Source organism: Nesoenas mayeri (assembly GCF_963082525.1).
Source record: "Nesoenas mayeri genome assembly, chromosome: 2".
NCBI classification, from domain to species: Eukaryota; Metazoa; Chordata; class Aves; order Columbiformes; family Columbidae; genus Nesoenas; species Nesoenas mayeri.
Genome location: NC_137543.1, coordinates 142,206,259 through 142,225,602, shown reverse-complemented (window position 1 = coordinate 142,225,602; position 19,344 = coordinate 142,206,259). Strand labels below are relative to the sequence as shown.

General features: G+C 43.6%; 2 protein-coding genes across 6 annotated transcripts in view; both read left to right on the top strand.

Moving 5' to 3' along the window:
- The window catches only part of CUBN (cubilin), a gene marked incomplete at both ends in the record, with an annotated part of 142,108 nt that extends 139,810 nt beyond the window's left edge, over positions 1-2,298 (top strand). Inside the window, 3 exons of the mRNA XM_080338517.1 lie at positions 143-308; positions 1,553-1,788; positions 2,191-2,298. Of these exons, the coding sequence (XP_080194643.1) occupies positions 143-308; positions 1,553-1,788; positions 2,191-2,298 (510 nt within the window). The remainder of the gene's footprint in view (positions 1-142; positions 309-1,552; positions 1,789-2,190) is intronic.
- A 6,222-nt stretch (positions 2,299-8,520) lies between these two features.
- The window catches only part of RSU1 (Ras suppressor protein 1), a 104,038-nt gene continuing 93,214 nt past the window's right edge, over positions 8,521-19,344 (top strand). For 4 of the 5 annotated variants that reach the window (XM_080339143.1, XM_080339145.1, XM_080339146.1 and 1 more), the window contains exons 1-3: positions 8,521-8,657; positions 8,931-9,042; positions 15,147-15,197. In XM_080339143.1, coding sequence (XP_080195269.1) covers positions 8,934-9,042; positions 15,147-15,197 — 160 coding nt within the window. In that variant the 5' untranslated portion in view covers positions 8,521-8,657; positions 8,931-8,933. Of the gene's footprint in view, positions 8,658-8,930; positions 9,043-9,511; positions 9,593-15,146; positions 15,198-19,344 lie in introns of those variants that run through there. The other variant, XM_080339144.1, reaches the window with a different exon arrangement.

Sequence of the window (19,344 nt, the reverse complement as noted above, 5' to 3'; positions counted from 1 at the left end):
AATAACAGTATTAAAATGACAATTATGGCATGCATGCAAGTCACTCCATATTTTGTGCTGTGCTTCTGTCACTGCATAACTGTACTGGGTTATAACTGGCATCAGGACGTAATGTTGACAATGCTTTTTGTTTCCCTTGAAGGTCAGAAACGGGAGTGATGTGCAATCACCACTACTTGGCAGGTTCTGTGGAAACACTGTGCCTAGTCCCATCTTCCCCCAAAATCATGTTGTCTACCTTCGTTTCAAGAGTGATTTTTCAGGGGCTCATGATGGATATGAAATTACTTGGACTTCATCATTAAGTGGTAAGGCTGTAATTACAAAGGATTTCCCCTCAGCGATTGTACACAGAAGGAAAATACAGAAATGTGGAATTCAGCCTGCTCAGATTGGGCCCTGCCTCATCAACACTTAAGACCTTCCCAAGCACCCACAGTCCACCTGGTTCAGTCACTGGAGAGTGGCAGTTATTCCTGAAGACTAGTGAGGCAAGACCCATTTTATGTGATAGAAGCAATTCCTTCTCTCTAATGTTGACTTCAGCAACCTCAGAGAATGTAGTCCACTTAAGATGAAGATCTACCTCTTTCACTGAGAGGTCAGAAAATATAAGGAACATCTACGTTGGGATCCACAGAGCAGTGGTGGTGCTGGTGTTGACTCAGACTACTCCATTAATAGTCCAGTTGTGAGGTACTCTAGGATCTAGGCACTACTAAGCCTGAAGAGAACTGAAATTTGCCACAAGAAAATAACGTGACTATAATGCTGTATAGTGACTATCTCATAGACACATTCATAAATGGCTTATGAAATGGCAGTGAACAGCCAGGCAATGGTTTGTTCAAGACACTAACTTGCTGGAGGTCAGAAAGCTCATGGTCAGCTGAGAAGCAGAATAACCTTACAGCATTGAGTGAATTGGTTATGAAAAGGCAGATAAAGTTCAGTGTAGGAAAGTATTCCTGAAGAACATCGGCAAATAAAAAGACAATCCTAATTTCACTTACAAAAATATGGGCTCTGAGTTGACTTTTAGTACCCAGCAACAAGATCTTACGGTAAAATAGTCCTAGCACAGTTCTAAGAGTTGTTGAGAAATGAAGAGAGAACAAATTGACAGCCACTGTACAAAGCCATAGTTAACACACAAATTGAACAATGTGGACAGTTCTGGTCTCCTCCTGTTATAAAGAATCCAATATAACTAAGGGCTCAGTATGAAAAATGGCTTCTATATGAGGTATGCTGAGACTTTTTAATCCACTTAAGAAACTACTGAGGTCTGTAAAATTGAGTGATGTTGGATGATAAATAGTGATCAACTGTTCATTGACCTTTCCCATAGAAGAACCAGAGGCCATTAGATAAAGCCAGGAGGTGGTAGGTTCAAAACAAACCAAACTAACCAATCCTTCACATATCATGCAGCTAAGCTGCAGAGCTCCTTCCCATAGGATGCTGTTACTAATACTGTACTAATGTACTACATCATGTAGTATCTTGTGAAACAAAGCCTTGTAAGCTAATTAACGGTGTGTGTCTCCAGGATGTGGAGGAACATTATACGGCAGCACCGGTTCATTTGCTAGTCCCAGCTACCCAGCAACTTACCCCAACAGCACAGACTGCGAGTGGGTCATTACTGCGCCCAAGGGACGGATCGTCACAGTGAACTTTGATTTCATCAGCATTGATAACCCAGGGGACTGCAATAGCAACTACCTGATCCTGTACAACGGGCCAGATGCCAGCTACCCCCCAGCCAGGCTGGTCTGCGGGATGGTATGTATTCCCTAATGTCTGCCACCCCATAAGTGGTTAAAATGTACCTTTACTGTTTGGTATTTAGGATTGTTTCCCCAGTCCTGGCATGAATTCATGACAGATGAGTGGAAGCAAACGCATAAGGCTCCTGTGGCACCTTAGAAGCCTTCCAATGCAGACCTTACAGTGACATCTAGTGGGAAGCATCATCAAGATATTTTGCTCTGTGTTTAGTTGTGTCTGTGATTTAAATACTCGTAACACCCTGAAGGAGAAGTGCAACAGCAGTATCTAGCATAGACCCGAGGTCACTTCGAGTCTGTGATCCAATTTGTGCCTCAGTTTTAACTCTCTGACAGGCTTTTCCCAAGAATCTTGATGTTCTATAAAGCTTTTCATTTTTCTCGTTTTTAATTTCAGGATACAAACATTGCTCCATTTACTGCTACATCTCATCAAGTCTATATAAAATTTCATGCTGAATATGTGACTTTACCATCAGGATTCCAGTTAAGCTGGACAAGCTAGGACACTTTATGAGAACTATATTACCGTTCCTTGCTATACTGAAGAGACTTTAGATCATAAAGTAAGTCTGAAATCTGGTTCTGATAATTGCAGCTGAGGTAAGGTCTTTTAAAAATTACCAGAAGTGTAGCTGTTACAAATTTAGAGTTCTGTCAAAATATGTGATCTCCCATTGTACTGAAAATAAACTACTATCTACCCAACTGTGAAAATGAGTTTTTGCTAGATTTTGAAACATTTTTAATAGTCACACAATTTCAAAGTTTCACATTCAATGCTACAAAAAGTGAATTAGCCAGGATAAAACTTAAACACAAAACACTCAACAATAAGTTGATAAGAGGCCCTAATATGCCAAGTTGTCTTTATTTCTATAGAGTTACGTGGTTTTATACCACGCATCCTTGAAAATGCTAGGTAAAGTTTCAAATTAGAATCAAATCAGAAATTACTACAAAATGGCCCCCGTCCTACAATCACTGATACAGACACTTTGCTGAAGAACTTTCTATAAGAACTGTGCACTGGGTGCAAGAACCCGGCTGAACTCAAGCATTCACTGAGGTTTAACAGAGTAAGGACATACCATGGTACTATTAATAAATCTTAACCACATTGGGAAGTAATGTCAGGATCAGATCTCTGTGTTCAATATACGCACATATCTGTGATTATATTTATTGAGTTATATCCTCAAGCTTCAAAACATGTTTTACAACTGAATATAAAATCTTGTGAGACTTTCAGTAACCATGTTGCCTTCCTAGTCAACTTGTAGGCAATTTCTTAGACATTTATAAAACAGATATCACTTCAGAACTGGGCAGACATAAAAATATCAATTGACCTTTGACTAGAATTAGTTTTTCCCTTCCCCAGGCTAACACACCATACATAAAAAAATGTTGTTGGCAGGGTATACAGAGGACACTGATCCCCACCATGAAACATCTTTTGTTGCTACCCAGAACGAATGACCAATTGATTTCCTGAATGTCAACTGTGATGGACAGGCAAGAGGAATTTACGCTGCAGCAGAGGAACACAAACCTCATCAGAACTCTCACTTCATAACTATTACAAAGAGTCACAGTGAAAGTAATTCCTTAACATGATTGTTGCAATAATTAATTATGAAATGACATCAAAGTCTTAGTGGTAGTTCTAAACAAATTTAGGAACTCTGTGAAGTTTCCTAGTGACTGCTGAAAAAGCCATCATTCCACAAACATACAAAACTTTATAGTGGCTGAGAAGTCATCTCAGTTAAAAGAAAATATAGAAAACATGGAAAAGAGAAAAAGAAAAAGGGAAAAAAGGTAGATGGCAAGCTATAAAATACAACTCAAAATCATCCAGTACTAAGTTAGAAAGAGAGCAATGTGTGAACTCCCACTGACCAACAGAATTAAATGTAAGCCAGCATTTTAAAATTGTCCAAGGACCAAGAAAAACCTGGCCTATGTACAGGTGATATTCCTGCTAACACACTAAAGTATAACATGGAAAAACAAATCTGTATTTGGATCAAACTAAGAGACAACTATGTCCTACTGAGCTGCTAGCAGAACAGAAAGATCCTCTAATAAGGGAAGACATAAAAGACCATATCATCAAATTAAACATTTTCAGATCACTGGCCCAGAAAGCTCTTGCTGAGATTCCACACCAAACTGATTTCATATTTGCAATCAAGGGCCGATATACTTTTGTCCATAAAGTTTATTAAAAACTCCATAAAGGGGACAGTAAGCAGTAAAGAAAACAAACATCTGAGCTGTCTGGAGATGAAGCCACAAAACAAGCTCTGAAGAGAGCAGTGTGTAAGACACTGCGAGTAAAATGACGTGTGGCTTCGGCCATTTGCCTGCGGAGATCAGGACTTGGTTTCTTCCTTGGACAGCTGCATCTCCAGCCTTTGTGAATGTCTGTTCTGGCTTTGACTTTCCTGTGAATCACCGTGGATTTGGTGCAGTTGGTGCAGGGCAGAGAAACCCCTCGGGGATCTGGCTGCTGTCTCTCACTGCTAGGTGGCTGGTCATGGAAGCGTCAGACTACAGGTGAAAATCAGCTTGGCAAGAACACTGTCATTTTCTGCATTTCAGCCCCGCTGGAAGCCACAGGTGAAAGGGAAGGGCACGTCTCTCACCAAACAGGTCCCTGCCGCCACAGGCAGTGCTCTGCGGGACATCCATCTCTTTTGTCACAAGTGCCCTGATGGACAATGAGGTCTCAGGTCAAACCTTGGCCTTGTCAGGAGTACAACAACAGATAAATTGACAAACAATAGAAACCTGTACAGGGTTTTAATGAATGAATTTAATTACTGTTTTTTTGAGACCTGTATCAGCCACACATCATACAGTTAATGGACAGGAGTTGAGCTCCCGAAGGACACCCCTGTCCCCTTTGCTGGGGATGGCCCACTGTTGATGCAGGCAATGGCATGTAGATGCCATCTGGTGACCTGGGGTGAGCATGAAATCATTCTGGTAATACGACCTTTGGCCTCAAGCTCGAAAGGGGAACTGCAGTTAAACTGATGAGTTTGCTGAAATCTGTACTTCAGAAATATGCATTTCACTAAGAGAAAAGCATATTTCACTTTAAAACAGATTAGAAGGTTTTGGACATTTTTGATGTGATAAATACTCGCTCCTGGTATGACTTTCTGTCACAATGTCAAATTTTATGGAATCACTGAACTTCTGCAGCAAAAAAAAGAGTAAAGAGCACTGCGAATACTATGAAGAGAAATTTGCAAGCGTTTCATTTTTTTTTTTAATTTAACAATAACTAATGCTTGGTGCATCTTTGAAAGTTACAAATACTCCATATCTGTGCATGATTTTACCTAAAAATGAGTAAAACCTATGAGGTTCTTTAGAAAAACGTGGAAGTCCTGCAGAGAATTTGTGTTCATGAAGGCTGTTGAATGAAGCTGCTGGTACAAGGTTCAATTGATCTAGCCCAACTGACTATCACCAAAAATAGTCAAAGTCTAATTTTAGAGTAAATTATCAAACCCATTCTTTAAAAAAACAGGAACAAAGTAACCTACTGCTGTCTTCTAACATTTTATATGTGGAACCACAACAGAAATAACGCTGCAGAAGAATTAAAGTGGAGGTTCTTAGAGGAGAGAGCTGGTGCTAAGCCATGTTTCTATCTTGCAAGGTAAGAAGTCATTTAAAACATTTGCTTTAAAATGAACGCACAGCAAAAGCAAACAGGGACTACTTAACTGATGTTTTAATATTAAGTATTCCATGAAACTTCTATGTGTTTTTTGCAGTGTACAATTCAAAAGACAAAATCTGTGTTTAGTAAGATTTATGGCTTCGCCTCAAAATACTGCCAGAAATATCTTTGATTTCATGTCTGTGCACCTTGCTGTCTATTTTATAGATAATGTTGTAGTTGTGAATGCTGCATGTCTGTGTTACAACACCTGCATGACTACAAACAACCTCCCCCACCAGTGACAAAGCACCCACAATGAACGTGCGTTTTCACTTCCCAAAGCCTGCATGTTTTTAACTTATGTGTAAATCTTCTACAAGTTACTACACATATTTATTCTTATATAAAGGTATATTTTATAAGACACTTGTATATGAATGGTAAGCACTTTGAAGACTAGAATTTGAAGAATGAGCACTAGAAGGTCTGCAACAGTATTTTTTAATTGCCCTTCCCATGTGGCAGAGCTGTTCTTTATAAACAATACATGAGAAGTAATAACAGAATAAGATTGTTGGGGCTATAGTTACTTGAAGTAAAGGAGAGAGAAGATATACAGCTAAAATGCTAGAAATTGTGGTGCAGGCGATTTAAAACATTAGCTCATTTTAGTTAAATTTACAAAGCAATTTTGGCAGAAGAGCAGTTTTCACTCAGCTTGTAAACAAACGGGGAGGTGTTTCATTTTCCCTCAGTAAGTGCAGAGGAGTGTCCTAGGCACCAGAATTAACATATTTGGGTGATTATTTTTTGTCAGCTGCCAAACTAAAACCATAGAATTATTCTGCAGTCCTCTTTAAAATGAAATGTAACAAAAATTCATAGCATCAACTACTGTTCATAATAACAACAGCAGCAATAATACAGGATTACTAACAAATAAATGTTTAAAATGTTTGCTAGCTGATAATAAAAATAAAGGCAAACTTCTAGAAGCTTGCTTTTATAAGGCAAAGATCAGCAAAACAAATATTGTGTTCAAGTTACCACACATAATCACTGTTGGATAATTTTTTAGTAGCAGTGCCCAGCAATATACAACTGTTTTTGCAGGTGCATGTTGCTGTTTTATTGTTTTGATGACACGCTAACCCTGCATTAATGTTGACCCTTATGATAGCTTTTCTTGGAGGGAAAGAAAAAGGATAAAAATAGAATAATAATGTAAAACCTCATTTCCTTGGTTAGAACTCCCTAGCATAGCAGAGCAGGGGCAATGCCAGAGCCACGCTGCTCCCCAGCACAGGAGGCACATCCAGCGCCCACTGCCCGGCTGGGGGAACCTTGGCGATGGAGCAACTTCTCCCTTTTCTTGCCACCACATGGCAGCTGCAGCTCTGCCATACGGTCCTGGCCATACATCTGCCACCTCCTTTAGCCTGCTCTCCTAGGGACAGAAGGCACATGCCAGCCTCACCAAAGAATTCTGGCATTTGCTCTACAAACATTTAAGCCAAGTGACAAATTTAGGACCTGATGGATATCAAAGATGTTTTATAGTTGTTTCATAAGCAAGAAATCAATAGCTGAATAGTAGAGTAAGACTGCAATTGGAAAAGCCTGTGGTGTGCGCTCCACCACAGCCATGGGGAGGGCTGCACTGGCCAGTCCCCAGACACAGCCTGACCTGCCTCCAGCTGGGGATGCTTGTAGACAAAGGGGTTATGGAAGAATTGGATGTACTGGGAAGAGGTGCTAGGGGATAAGAGAGGGGAGAGGGGTTACTCCAGTGATCTAGGCCATCTGCTGAAACTCGTGAGTATGACTGCTGGTGGAACAACCTGAAAATTAGGTTTTCAAGGAGAAGGAATGAGCTGGCCCTCGGACAGCGTGCTGTGGCTACTGACTTTCCCACGCCTTCTCACTCAATTGCGACTCGGTGCTTCACAAGGAACACCTCAGTGCCGCTGCGAGTGGTTTGGCAGCAGGGTCACCTGGGGCCTGTACCCCCGGGTGGGTGTGAGCTGCACCTCTGCGTGCCAAGTTCCAGCTCCGCGGGAGCCACCGCTGCCCAGCACGCTCCGCGGGACGGTGCGCCCGGGATCACCGCTCCTCTGTGCAGAGCGCCCGGGATCACCGCTCCTCTGTGCTGAGAGCCCGGGATCACCGCTCCTCTGTGCAGAGCGCCCGGGATCACCGCTCCTCTGTGCTGAGAGCCCGGGATCACCGCTCCTCTGTGCTGAGAGCCCGGGATCACCGCTCCTCTGTGCAGAGCGCCCGGGATCACCGCTCCTCTGTGCAGAGCGCCCGGGATCACCGCTCCTCTGTGCTGAGAGCCCGGGATCACCGCTCCTCTGTGCAGAGCGCCGCGGCCTCCGCAACCCGCTCTCTCGGGTCTGTGCGTTCCGAGCGCGGCGCGGCTGGGCGGTGCCGGGCGGTGCTCCGCAGACGGCGCTGGCACCGGGCTCAGCTCGCACTCGCCCCGGGGTACAGGGCCCCGGGTGACCCCGCTGCCAAACGGCCCCGCAGCGGCACTGAGGAAGCCGAGTCTCCGCTCCCAGGCTGCCGGCTCGGAGCAGGGCTGGCTGACCCACTGGCGGCGGATCCTTCGAGACGGCACCCCGCCCGAACCCGGCAGCGCTGCGGAGTCCGCTCAGCGGCCCCTCTCCCGGGGCTGCTGCTCCCGGCCTGGCGCTGGCATGTGCTGCCCAAACCGACACTCGCCGGCAGCCGCACGACGCGCCCCGGCACAGCGGCTCGAGCACCCGCAGGGGCCGCCCCGCTGCCGTCACGCATGCGCCAAAGCCGCACTCGCGCAAGCGGATCCTGAGCGGCTTGAGACCCGTTATCACCTACGGGACGCGCTTATTGGCCAGTGACCCTTCCTCCGGCGCCTCCAGCCAATGGTTAGCGGCGGCTCAGAGCGGAAGAGGCGCGCTGATTGGTCCGACATCTTCCCAGCCGTGGGTGGAACGGCGCGGGCGGTGCCTCCGCTTCCCGGGGAAGGGCCGCAGCGCGCCTGCGCGCGAGGGCGGGGAGACGGGGAGACGGGGAGACGGGGCGACGGGGCGTGCCTGGGCGGGGCGGGCAGGGCGCGTGCAGCCGCGGGGAGCCGCCCTCAGCCGCTCTCCTGACCACCGGTCCCGTCCCGTCCCGTCTCCCTGTACCGCCGCGCGGTGAGTCGCCCCGGGGGCCCCTCTCGACTCACCAGGGCAGGAGGGCGCCCGGCATCCCGGTCAGGGCTCCACTGGGCTGGGGCGGGCGTGGGGGGACGGGACGGGACGGGACGGGACCTCACCTCCCGGCGGCGCGGGGCGCAGTGCGCGGGCTCGCTGTCCTCGGTCCCGTCAGGGGGAGACCCGGCCCCGCGCCGTGCCGGCGGCCGCCCCCGGCCGCCTTCCCCCGCACCGCTCTGCCCGCCTCACGGTGCCCGTTTCTGCCCCGCCCAGACCATGTCCAAGTCGCTGAAGAAGATCGTGGAGGAGAGCCGTGAGAAGAACCAGCCCGAGGTGGACATGTGTGACCGCGGCATCTCCAACATGCTGGACGTGCCCGGCCTCTGTAGGTACCGGCGGCGGCGGGCGGGGAGAGCGCGGAAACTTCCTTATTTGTCCCGGACGAGCCGGGGCCGCAGCCGGGCCTGGGCACGGAGGGGCCGGGCCGACCCGCTCCCGGCTGCTGCCGCGGTGGTGCTGGAGCTGCCCGGGCCTTTTCTGTCCGGTGCTGTCCTGGGGCTTTGGGCATCGGGGGCTCGGGCAGAGATTCGTGGGCGGGGGAATCGCTCTGCTCGCTGCTGCCACCAGCCCCGGAGCCAGCCGTGAGTGCGCTCGGGAGAGCCGCTGCGCCGCCGCACCGGGGAGACCGCGCTGGGGAGCTGCGACTGCCGTCCGTGGCCCCCATCACCTGTGCCCGTGCCCCCTCTGCAGCCCCGGGTGCTCCCCGCCGCTCACTGCTGTCATTCTGGCACCGGAGTGATGAGGAGACATTGCCTCCTGTCTGTCCTTGCCCCTCCCACAAAACGTCAGCCACGGAGCGTCTCTGCTGGTTTTTGGAAGGATTAGGATGGCATTAACCTGGAGCAAGGCATGGCTGGTCTCTGAAGGAGAGCGAGGTAACACCGTGTTACAGATACAGCAATGTCAGACTCTGGGTATTACATGTGCTTTCAGAATTGTGAGAGTGTGTTGTTATTCGTGTGTTGCATTTGTTGTAAATTAACTACAGCAAGTGCAGCATACCGGTAACAACATTCTGTCACAACTCTGGAGAACCCAGAAATGAAGAGCAAGGCAAGTAACTCTGTCTTGCTTTTGTTTTGACTAAGAGTGTAAATGATGTTACGCTACAGCTAATATGCAGAGAGTTAAAATTGTGACTGGCTGTAGTGAGCTACAGGCATGATGTAATGAGAAAAAAACCAAAATCTTAAACAGCCCATGTACTTGAAACTCTAACTGTACCCTGGTCTAGCTCTTTGCCATGTGTGTTAAACTTAATAGCAATCAGGAGCAAGTGTATGTAACTCTTCTTACGCGATGGAAACAAGTTCAGGGAAATCTGTGGCTCACTACCAGCTAACCATTGTTTGCAGAGTCAGGAGCAGACCGAAGTGTCTTCAGTCCCATCAGTAAAGGATGAATACTAAAGTGTAGTTTTGCAGAACTAGGTTCTGTATTTAAGTCTACATCCTTTACTGATTCCTTGCCCACTTCTGAATTGTGCATGGGATTCCAGGAGGGTTACATTCTAGAGCCCTTATGTATGAACTCAAGTTAAATAGAAAGCTTCACAGTTTTTCTGTTGGATGAACAGTTGTTTGAGGCAAAGTAGTGTTTAGTTCACATTAACTACAGACCCATTCTCTGAACTATACTTATCCCTTGCAGATAAACACATTAAGAGTATGGAGTAGCAACAGAATACTGTCCTATTTGTTAGGTAGACTTGGTGCATATTATCAACGTTAAGACATGTAATTAATTAGCCAGCTTTGATCTTTCAGGCAGGGGAGAAGAAGTAATGAAGCTTTTCTTGTACAAGGATTGTTTGGGGTTTGTTGTGCAGGCATGGTCAGGGACCACAGTATGGGACACTGGTCCACACATGGTCCCTGATACCAAGTTGCTAATTAAGCATCTCAAGCTTGTTTGGCTGGGAGCTCCCTACATGAAGTATAGACTTGTGGTACACTAGTTACGCTGCATCAGGGAAGTCTGAGCACCTTCGGTGCACATCGTGTGACTTGATTTAATGTGGAGATTTGGGGCCTTCTCCAATTTGAGATGAAAGTTAAGGGAGGGGCAAATGATGACTGGTTTCTGCTCAGTTAATTGAGGCCTTCTTGCTTTTTCAGTTACTCTGCACTTCGGCAGAGAAGGCATTGTAAGTTGGGGGTTTTTTTGTCCTTTTTTTTTTTTTTTTTTTTAATCTTCAAGATATTTGCCACTTCCTGTCTTGAGAAGGAATAACTTCCTCTAAATATACCTTTAAAAAAGAAATGAATAGGTATTACCTCTGAATTTTAGATAATGCTTTAAGAATATATTGAACTTGTTTAAGCGTTTTCTAAACCTGTCATCTGACTCTTGACAGATGATCTTTTCTAGAGTGGATGCGTGTTTTAGGTGTTTGTGTCTTTCAGAGCTGGCAGGGAAGCTAGGATGTCTGACCTTGGTGCTTTCCCTTCTAGGTGGGCTGGTTATCTCTGCAGTGCAGTGTTAAAGGTTGCCTTTTCAGAAACTTAGTTGTTTCCATGAAATAAAAATGTTTCCTATAAAACAACTGTCATGTTTTGTGCCTGGTGACTGTTCTTTTCTAGTATCTTATCTTTAATTAGGGCCACTAGTAGATGTTCGGAGATAAGCAACAGATTAGGTTATGACTGGAGGAAACATTTGGTGTTCCCTATAGTCTTGGTTATCCTTCAAGGAAAGCACCAAACTTTGTCCCACTGCATATTTGAGTACTTGCTACAGAGTAGCTAGTGGACTTGTATTTAAGCTTTATTAACTTAATTCACACAGAGTTAATGCAGACGCAAGGATTTGGAGCAGTATACTGTGTAGCATCTGCCCAGTGTGCCAATCCTCTTCCTTCAGGGCTTCAAAGCTCATCTACTCCAACCACTCATGGCATGGACATCTTCAACTAGATCAGGTTGCTCAGACCCCAATCCAGCCTGGCCTTGAGTGTCTCCAGGGATGAAGCATCTACCACATCTCTGGGCAACCTGGGCCACCCTTATTGCAAAAAAAAATTGTTTTCCATGGTTTTAAGTGATCATAGAAAACTGGTGCTATATGGGGGGAGGGAAAAGGGAAAGAGGAATATATTCCCTGGCTTGGGTAGGATTGCCTTCTGGCCACTCTTTCCCTAGTCTGGTGAACAACTTGCTGCAATACAGGGCAGCCACTTGAGTTTTCTTTTGCCTTGTCTTCCACCCTCTGCAGCAGTTGTGGGAGAGACAACACAGACCAGACTTGCCTCTGACAAATATCAATGTCTGTTTCCAAATCAAGATGAAATACTTTTCCTATCTGGATGGAGATAGACACTTGGTATGCAAAACTGTCTTAAACTGGCTTAGTCCTGAAAGCTTGGCCACCTCCACATCTCTTCCTGCTTTTGTTGTTTAGTAGAGTGGAGGTATCAGCTTGTATATAATGTGGTGTTCAGATTCACAAAGAAAAGTTCAGTAGGCCCTGAGCCACTGCTCACTCAGGAGTTCATTAATGTCATTAGAAGTTGAGCTCTATTTTTGGAATATTCCTCGAATCCAGGCACATCTGTGTTTTCTACTAATGACTTAAAGTACAAACTAGAATTGTGCCACACGCCTTCAGAGCATCTGAATTTTTGAGGTTTTTGGAAACATGGTAACTCTTTTCAAAGATATTCTGTTAAAAAAAAAAAAAAAGAGACTAAAAATGTTCCCTGTTTTAGGTTTTCTGTGCTTTAGCTCATCATACTAATGCAAAGATCACGTTAAAGATTTTTTAACTTCAAAGGCGTTTCTTATTGTTGTGGCATGTGTTCAAACAAATGTTATACCATTTGTGAGCACATCTATGTTATGTTTGTGCGTCCATACATGAATAATTTTAAGAAATGCCTTGCCCTGTGGAAGTGTTCCAATGTGGTTTTTTGTTTCATACTATGAAATAAATAATTACAAAGCACCTGATATGGGCAGGTAATGGTAGACAGCATTAATATTCATCCTGTAAGGTGAACGGTTGGATTCAGCAAGGAGGGCAAGAAGTGCCTTTTCCCTAGCCTGATGGTTAGGACATTTATTGATAGGACAACAATTATGGAATTGTTCTTGGAGTAGGGATGAGTCTCTAATCTCTGATTTATGTGTTTTTAAGTGATTGATATGGGGAAGCTATGAATTAAGGAATTGTTTTGCCCAGATAACTTTAGACATCTGCTGCTCTCTAGTCTTGTTGTCAGGGAAGGAATATTGGATGAAATCCTATTTACTTTGTAAGTGTTAATTTGTTCTTGTTATCATTCCATCTGTAAGCTATTCATATTTTACATAAAGTACATGCTTGTGTGGTAGGAATTAACATGCCTAGAATTTTTTATCAGAAAGTTAGTGTTGATATAATTGTCCACTCTTAAAATAACCAAAGCACAGAAGATGTAGGGGTAGGCTACACATAAGTCACTTTGTACAACACTGAAATACTCGTTCTGCATTAACTTCCTCCAATGGGACAGGCAGTGTCTTATCTCAGTTCAGCAAGGTCTCTGGAGTCTTCCTGTTTAGTGTGCGTGGCGTGGTTTTGTTGTGTGTGGTTTTTTTAGTTTATTGGTTTTGTTTGTTTGTTTGGTTTTTTTCCCTTAATAAAAAAATAAGACAAATTCTGTTGTCTAAGTATTTTATATAAAGCTAACTTGCAGTGCATGGCAGCAGTATATCAAAAGGCTTGATATTACAGCCAAAAGGGAAGAGCTTAAATATTCTTCCCTTGATCCACTCTGTTGTGAAACAATAGTGGGACTGCGACCATAATGAAAATTTGTAGTTACTCTACAAGTAAATTGTCCTAGCTAACAGTAGTAGCCTGACCCTAAAACTTCTGTGTGGATATTTGGTGCATTCTTGAAATCAAGATAACTTGTTGCTTGTATGCTAACTATTTATTGTCACAGCTATTACATCTAAACCAAGAGAAAAAAACGTGCAAGGGGTACTTAGGCATTCCTGTACTTAGGTATATGTGTAAGTAATCAATAGTGTTAAATGGTTGCTTATGGTTCAGATGCTGATGTGCCTTTTATGTTTTAAAGCTTAGAGCTCTTTGTGGAGGCTGCTGCTCTTATCTGCCCTTGAGTGCTATTTTTTTCTACGAACTCTTACAGACTTTCTCTGGGCTTCTTTCTCTGGGCTTTTTGTCTTTCTGCTTCGTGAGGCGGCGCAGGCAGCACTAAATAGTGCTCATCTCTTAGGAGAAATTTAGGGTGGGTGCACTGTTTCTTCCTTTCATCTCCCAGCCTTTTCTTGTTCCACAACCTTGAATTGCAGAGGGAACTGTGGTGATGCTTTTTGTTTATTTTTACACTCTGAATTGTCCGTTCCTGCCTCTGAGTGACTGCTTTCACTCTGCTAACAGGTTTTATTGCCTGTGCTAAGCCATGAGCTTTCAAGGGTCTCCATGCTCTTTCCCCCAACATGCAGTTTAGTCAGCATTGATGAGCATGGCCAGTTTTCACATGTGCTCACCAGCACAGCTTCATTCCCCTGGGGCAGCATATATATCTATATATATATATATAGATATATAGATATATAATTTTTTTTTATATATATATATATATTATAGTTCTAATAAAACACAACAATCTTTTTACAAGGAGGGGGAAGGTGTTTAAGATCTCCTTCAAGGTTGTGAGTTTCTTCTCTGACCATTTAGCATATTTTTCTGATCAGATACTGTTGTCAGTTGTGGGTTATGGAGCTTCTAGGGAAAGCAACGGCAGTGCTGAAGGTGGAAGGTGGTGAAAACAAAGTAAAGGATGAAGTGCTGGGGTGGTGTCAGTCTCTGTAGCTGTCTTGTGCCCCACACTTGTTTGTGCAATAAGGTAGAATCTGAGGGGTTTTGATCAATCAGATCATTCAATTAATTAGAGTCAATATTTGATATTGTCACCTGGCCATTTGCCATGCAGCAGTGATGGTGCTCAGCTACTGCGCTTCGTGGATGTGAGGTTGTAAATGCAGTTCTTGGTACCTAGGACTTAATTCTAGCAGTGACTTGATAGTGGATTGGGAACATGTGGAAATGTAATTGCTTGTGTGGCACGTGTTCTGTTGGGATGAATATTGGGGTACCTATCGTTTTTTCCTCAGGAAGGATTCACAGGACAGAAATGAGAAGGGTTTTTGCATGCCCAGAACAGATCTCTGCGGGGAGGCACCGGCACTGACTGCGCCATTGTGTTCGCTGCAGCCACAGAAATGTGAGGTGAAGGGGCAGAGAAGTGGCTGGATACAGCCTGAAGTCTCAGGCTTCTCTCCTTTGTTGCGGCAGTGCAGGCGGATCTGGAGTTACTGGAGTGGAGAGAATAATTTGTCTCTTTTTTTTTAGCTGAAATAGACAGAAGCTCTCAGTTGCTGTGTCCATAAACTAACTTCTTTTTCTCTTCATTTGCAGTTACGTTGTCTCATATCACACAGCTGGTTCTGAGTCACAACAAGCTTACAAGTAAGTATACTGCTGGTTTTGGACTTGGTTACAGCCAGTTGAGCAGTACCGAAAAGCTGATACTGCTAGTTTATTTTTTTTTAACACAATGCAATGTTGCTGCTAAGAGTACTTGCTGATGAAACACTTTATTAAAAACAGCAGCCATGTTCAACATGCCTTTCCAACCTCAATACAGGTCTGCCATGTACTGTCCTTCTTGTTACCAATTCAGCCAAAAATCCATTCCCTGCCGTGACTCTGAAGTCCTTATGTTTAAGTAAGGACTTTTGAATGTTGGGTTTTTTTTAGCTGTATTGGAAATGACGCAGTCTGCATTTTAGTAGATGGATAATTAATTTGACTGAAGCAAGTGAAAATAAATTCAAACTCAACTGCATTATATCTATGACCAGACATGTGAGCAAGGCCAGCTGACTGTGAGCTTCAGGTATGGAAGTCAAGCAGTCTACTTCTGTCAAAAAAACTCTTCGGGAAAAATTCAGACTACACCATTTGTTGAAAGCAGCTTTAGTTTTCAAAATACCAGGTTAAGGATTGCCACTGCGCTAAAATTGTGTTATATTAAATCTCAACTTTTATTCACTGCTCTCTTCTAAAGTAGCCCTTAGATCAGCAGGCTGCAAGTAGATCTGTTCTTTGAGCCCAGGGATTCTGTCAGCCTCTCTAATTGCTATGTTTGAGTTTATTTTATGGGAAAGTAAAACTACTGCTTCTTTTGAGAAGTAACTCATAAAGTCTCAAACTTACTATTCTTTCACAAATTGATGTAGACATTTAAATAGACAGCATACATTTTTAAAAGGCTAAATCTCAAGTTCATAGTGTGATATTTGACACTGTTGACCTAATCTTTTAAGCTGTGTAATTAATTGTCTTAGCAGATTGTTCTTAAAATGACTAGGAAGCTGGTGGCAGTGACACTTGACATGCTACACTAAGGTCATATTAGCATCTTCTGCTAGTTTTCTGCCATTTAAATGAGTGTTCTGCTTTTTGGTTTTTTTTCCTGCTGTTTAGAGTAAATATGTCTGTCTGGAAGAATAAATACATGTAAAAGCTAGATATGTATATTTTTGTGTAACCATAGTTCATATTTTTGACAGAAAACTATTAAAAGTAAAATTCTGTTAGCAGGTATGAGGACCCCTCTATTAAATCCATCATACTTCTTAGAATATTTTTATTTTGTTAATACTTTTAATATGCCATTCATACTGCTGGTGCTTGTGCATTTACATGTCTGTAAATAATTCATTATCAGAAGTACCCAAATCCACATTGATTTTTCTTTTTTCTGGAGATTATTAGGCTGAATTTTTTTCAGCTGTCTCGTGCTATCCTAGTGGAGGCATCTTGAACTGGCTGTGTCTGCTCCAGGTAACTTCTGAAACAGTTGAGTTTGTCCTTTGCTACTTGATGAGAACCTTTTTTGCTTTAAAGTTGGAAGCAAAACTCTAGGGGAAGCTAAATAAGTGTGATTATGCAGTTTTGTTGAACCAGTTGCTGCATAAGTGACAAACCTGGGATGATTCCATTTTGATGTCCCCTATGACAATCTAGTTGAAAGCAGAGGGAGAAAGTAGGTATTTTTATTTTCTCTTAACTTAATGTAGACGTATGGGCCAGTGCCTCCATATATTATACTCTGAGATTTTTTTCCAGTTTTTTAATGATTTAAAGCTACCTGTCCGGTGAGATGCAAAATTAAAGACAGTTGTGCTTATGCTGTTATCCCTGGATAAGTTGTCTGATCTGACTCAGGTCTCAGAACCTATTGGCTAACATCAAAATAAATGGAATAAAAGTCCTGACAAATGTTCCTCAAATCTCTGGAAATCAGTGGCCGAATGACAGATATCTGCACTTCAGTGTCATGGAATAATTTGGGTAGATGTGATTAAGTTGTCTATGTTCCGTGTGATTTGATGGGAGCTGGGGGACATAGGGGTGGCAATCACCCCATGCTCAGTGGGGTTGTTATAGGACATGAATAGTGGTAGGGAATTGGGGTAGCTGTGCTGGAAGGGTGTTGACGCCACAGGACATAATTCTGTAGAAACCATGCTTGATCATTTTGGTCAGTCATAAATATTTTTTCTGCATCTTCTGTGCAACAGTAATTTTTATGAGTATCCATTCCATTGTTTTCTGCTCTTCTGCTTAGGACTGTCCACCCAAGTTCAAGTGGTACCTAACTTTTCTCAAAGTCCGAAGCAATGTCGGCCACTTCTTCTTTCAAACGTCCCTGTGCAGGATGAAAGTGAACTTTGGTGTTGGTGCAGATCTGCATGTTTTGCAGGGCCAGCCAATGTGCCTCCTCTTGTGTTGCTGCTCCACGGTTGGTGCTGGGGTGGCTGTGCCAGTCATGTGTTACAGTGTGCTTAATTTCCAGCGGTTTGGACTGTCATCAGGATTCTGAATTTTTGTGTTAATGAATTTGTCATATTGAAATCAAACTTCGTCCTACTTTGTTCAAACCTCTTTAGCTAGAGTTTGTGGTTTCATAATCGTTCCTGAGGACAGTTGTTGGGCACTGCAGAATACTGGGATGTCCAGGGAGCCCGGGTCAGGGAGACAAAAGGCACATGGCCAAGCTTGGCTGTCTTTTCTACTCTGTGACTTGCCCTATGTCATTTCAAGTGGAATGGTTTGGAGCTCTGGGAGAGAGTGAGTATGAAGAGGTTTTTTTTCCAGCTGGTAGTAAGGTTTGTGTATCACACTGTCTTCAGGGCTTAGCTTTTTTAAAAATTGGTTACACTAGAAGACCAAATGGCTGGAAATAAGTACCTTTGCATGCTCAAATTCAAGTCAGCAGGGTAGATGGGCTTCATCTTTTGGTCCTCTTATGCCACCAGATTTGTAAGTGAGCAATAATTGGAGCAGAATTAGCAATAGAGAAATGCCCTTTTTTAAGAGGAAGCATCTCACAGTGTTTGAGGATATATAGTGCAGCTTGTGCCTTATCTGACTTTTTTTTTCTTGCAGAGCAGCTTTTGTGAACTATTTGGCATGATCTGTGAAGTGGTACTGAAACTTCTAGGCTTTAGATAGATGGGCTAACTCAAGGTATTCTCCAGCTACTTAGCATATACAAAATTTCACAGACTAGTATAGTCATGCTTAATATCCTTACTTGGTATGCTGATGAAGTTAATGAAAGTCCCTGTACTACATCATGAACAGGAGGTGTGCTTGAAGAGCTTTCAGAAGCTCAGGTTAACTGTAGTCCAGCCCAGGAGTGCACGGAGGGAACAACAAGACTGGGAAGTGGGCTTGGGATGTCAAAGGGATGTCAGCATTGGCACAGGCACGAGTGCTGGTCATCAGCGTATGCACAACAACTGCACTGTTAACTTGACATGTTTTATTTTCACTGAGTTTTAGGATATGCTGTAAGTTTTTGATTGTTTGTAACTACTGTAACAATTATTTGACTTACCTACCTGATAGATTATTTGATGCTGTAATCATCTGAATAATCTATTCAGAGATGATAGCTTTTGTGTCATTATCCAGTCACTCCATGAGTGTTTCTGCCATCAGTGGAAATGCCCGAATTATACGATTTGTCCGTTAGAGGTCACTGTTTAGGTATCTCTGGCAGTTTCTTTCCTGGGAAGATACACTCCTGGTAACAATTCAGCCTGCCTTGTAGGCAGCAGTGAACAGCAGCTTAGTTTTGCTCTTTTTGCTCAGTCTCGTTAACCTCGGGTGATCCTGTGCTCGCCAGCTTCACCATATTCTTGTGCTGCCTTTAAATGTCCTCAAAACCTCAAAACTTGTCTGCTATTCATAGCTCACTCCTGATGATTTTTCTGTTCTTCTGCTCTTGTGCTCTGATTCCTTGCCCAATATTATTAAATATCTACATGACAAGAGATTTGGAACAACTTTTTTTTCTTTTTTTTTTTCCTTTTTTTCTTTTTCTTTTTATTTATTTATTTATTTATTTATTTTTTGGGAAACCTCCCCTGTATTACCCGATATCGTATTCTCTGCCCTTTTCTCTCTTTCTTCTGAGCTGCTGTCCCCTGCTGTCCTCTGTTCTTTCCACTGCTTCTTCCTTGATCCTCAAGTGTAATCCTTTCCTTGTCTTTAGTCCTTTCCCTTTTGTGAGGTGACCCATTAGCTTTTTGCTGTTGGT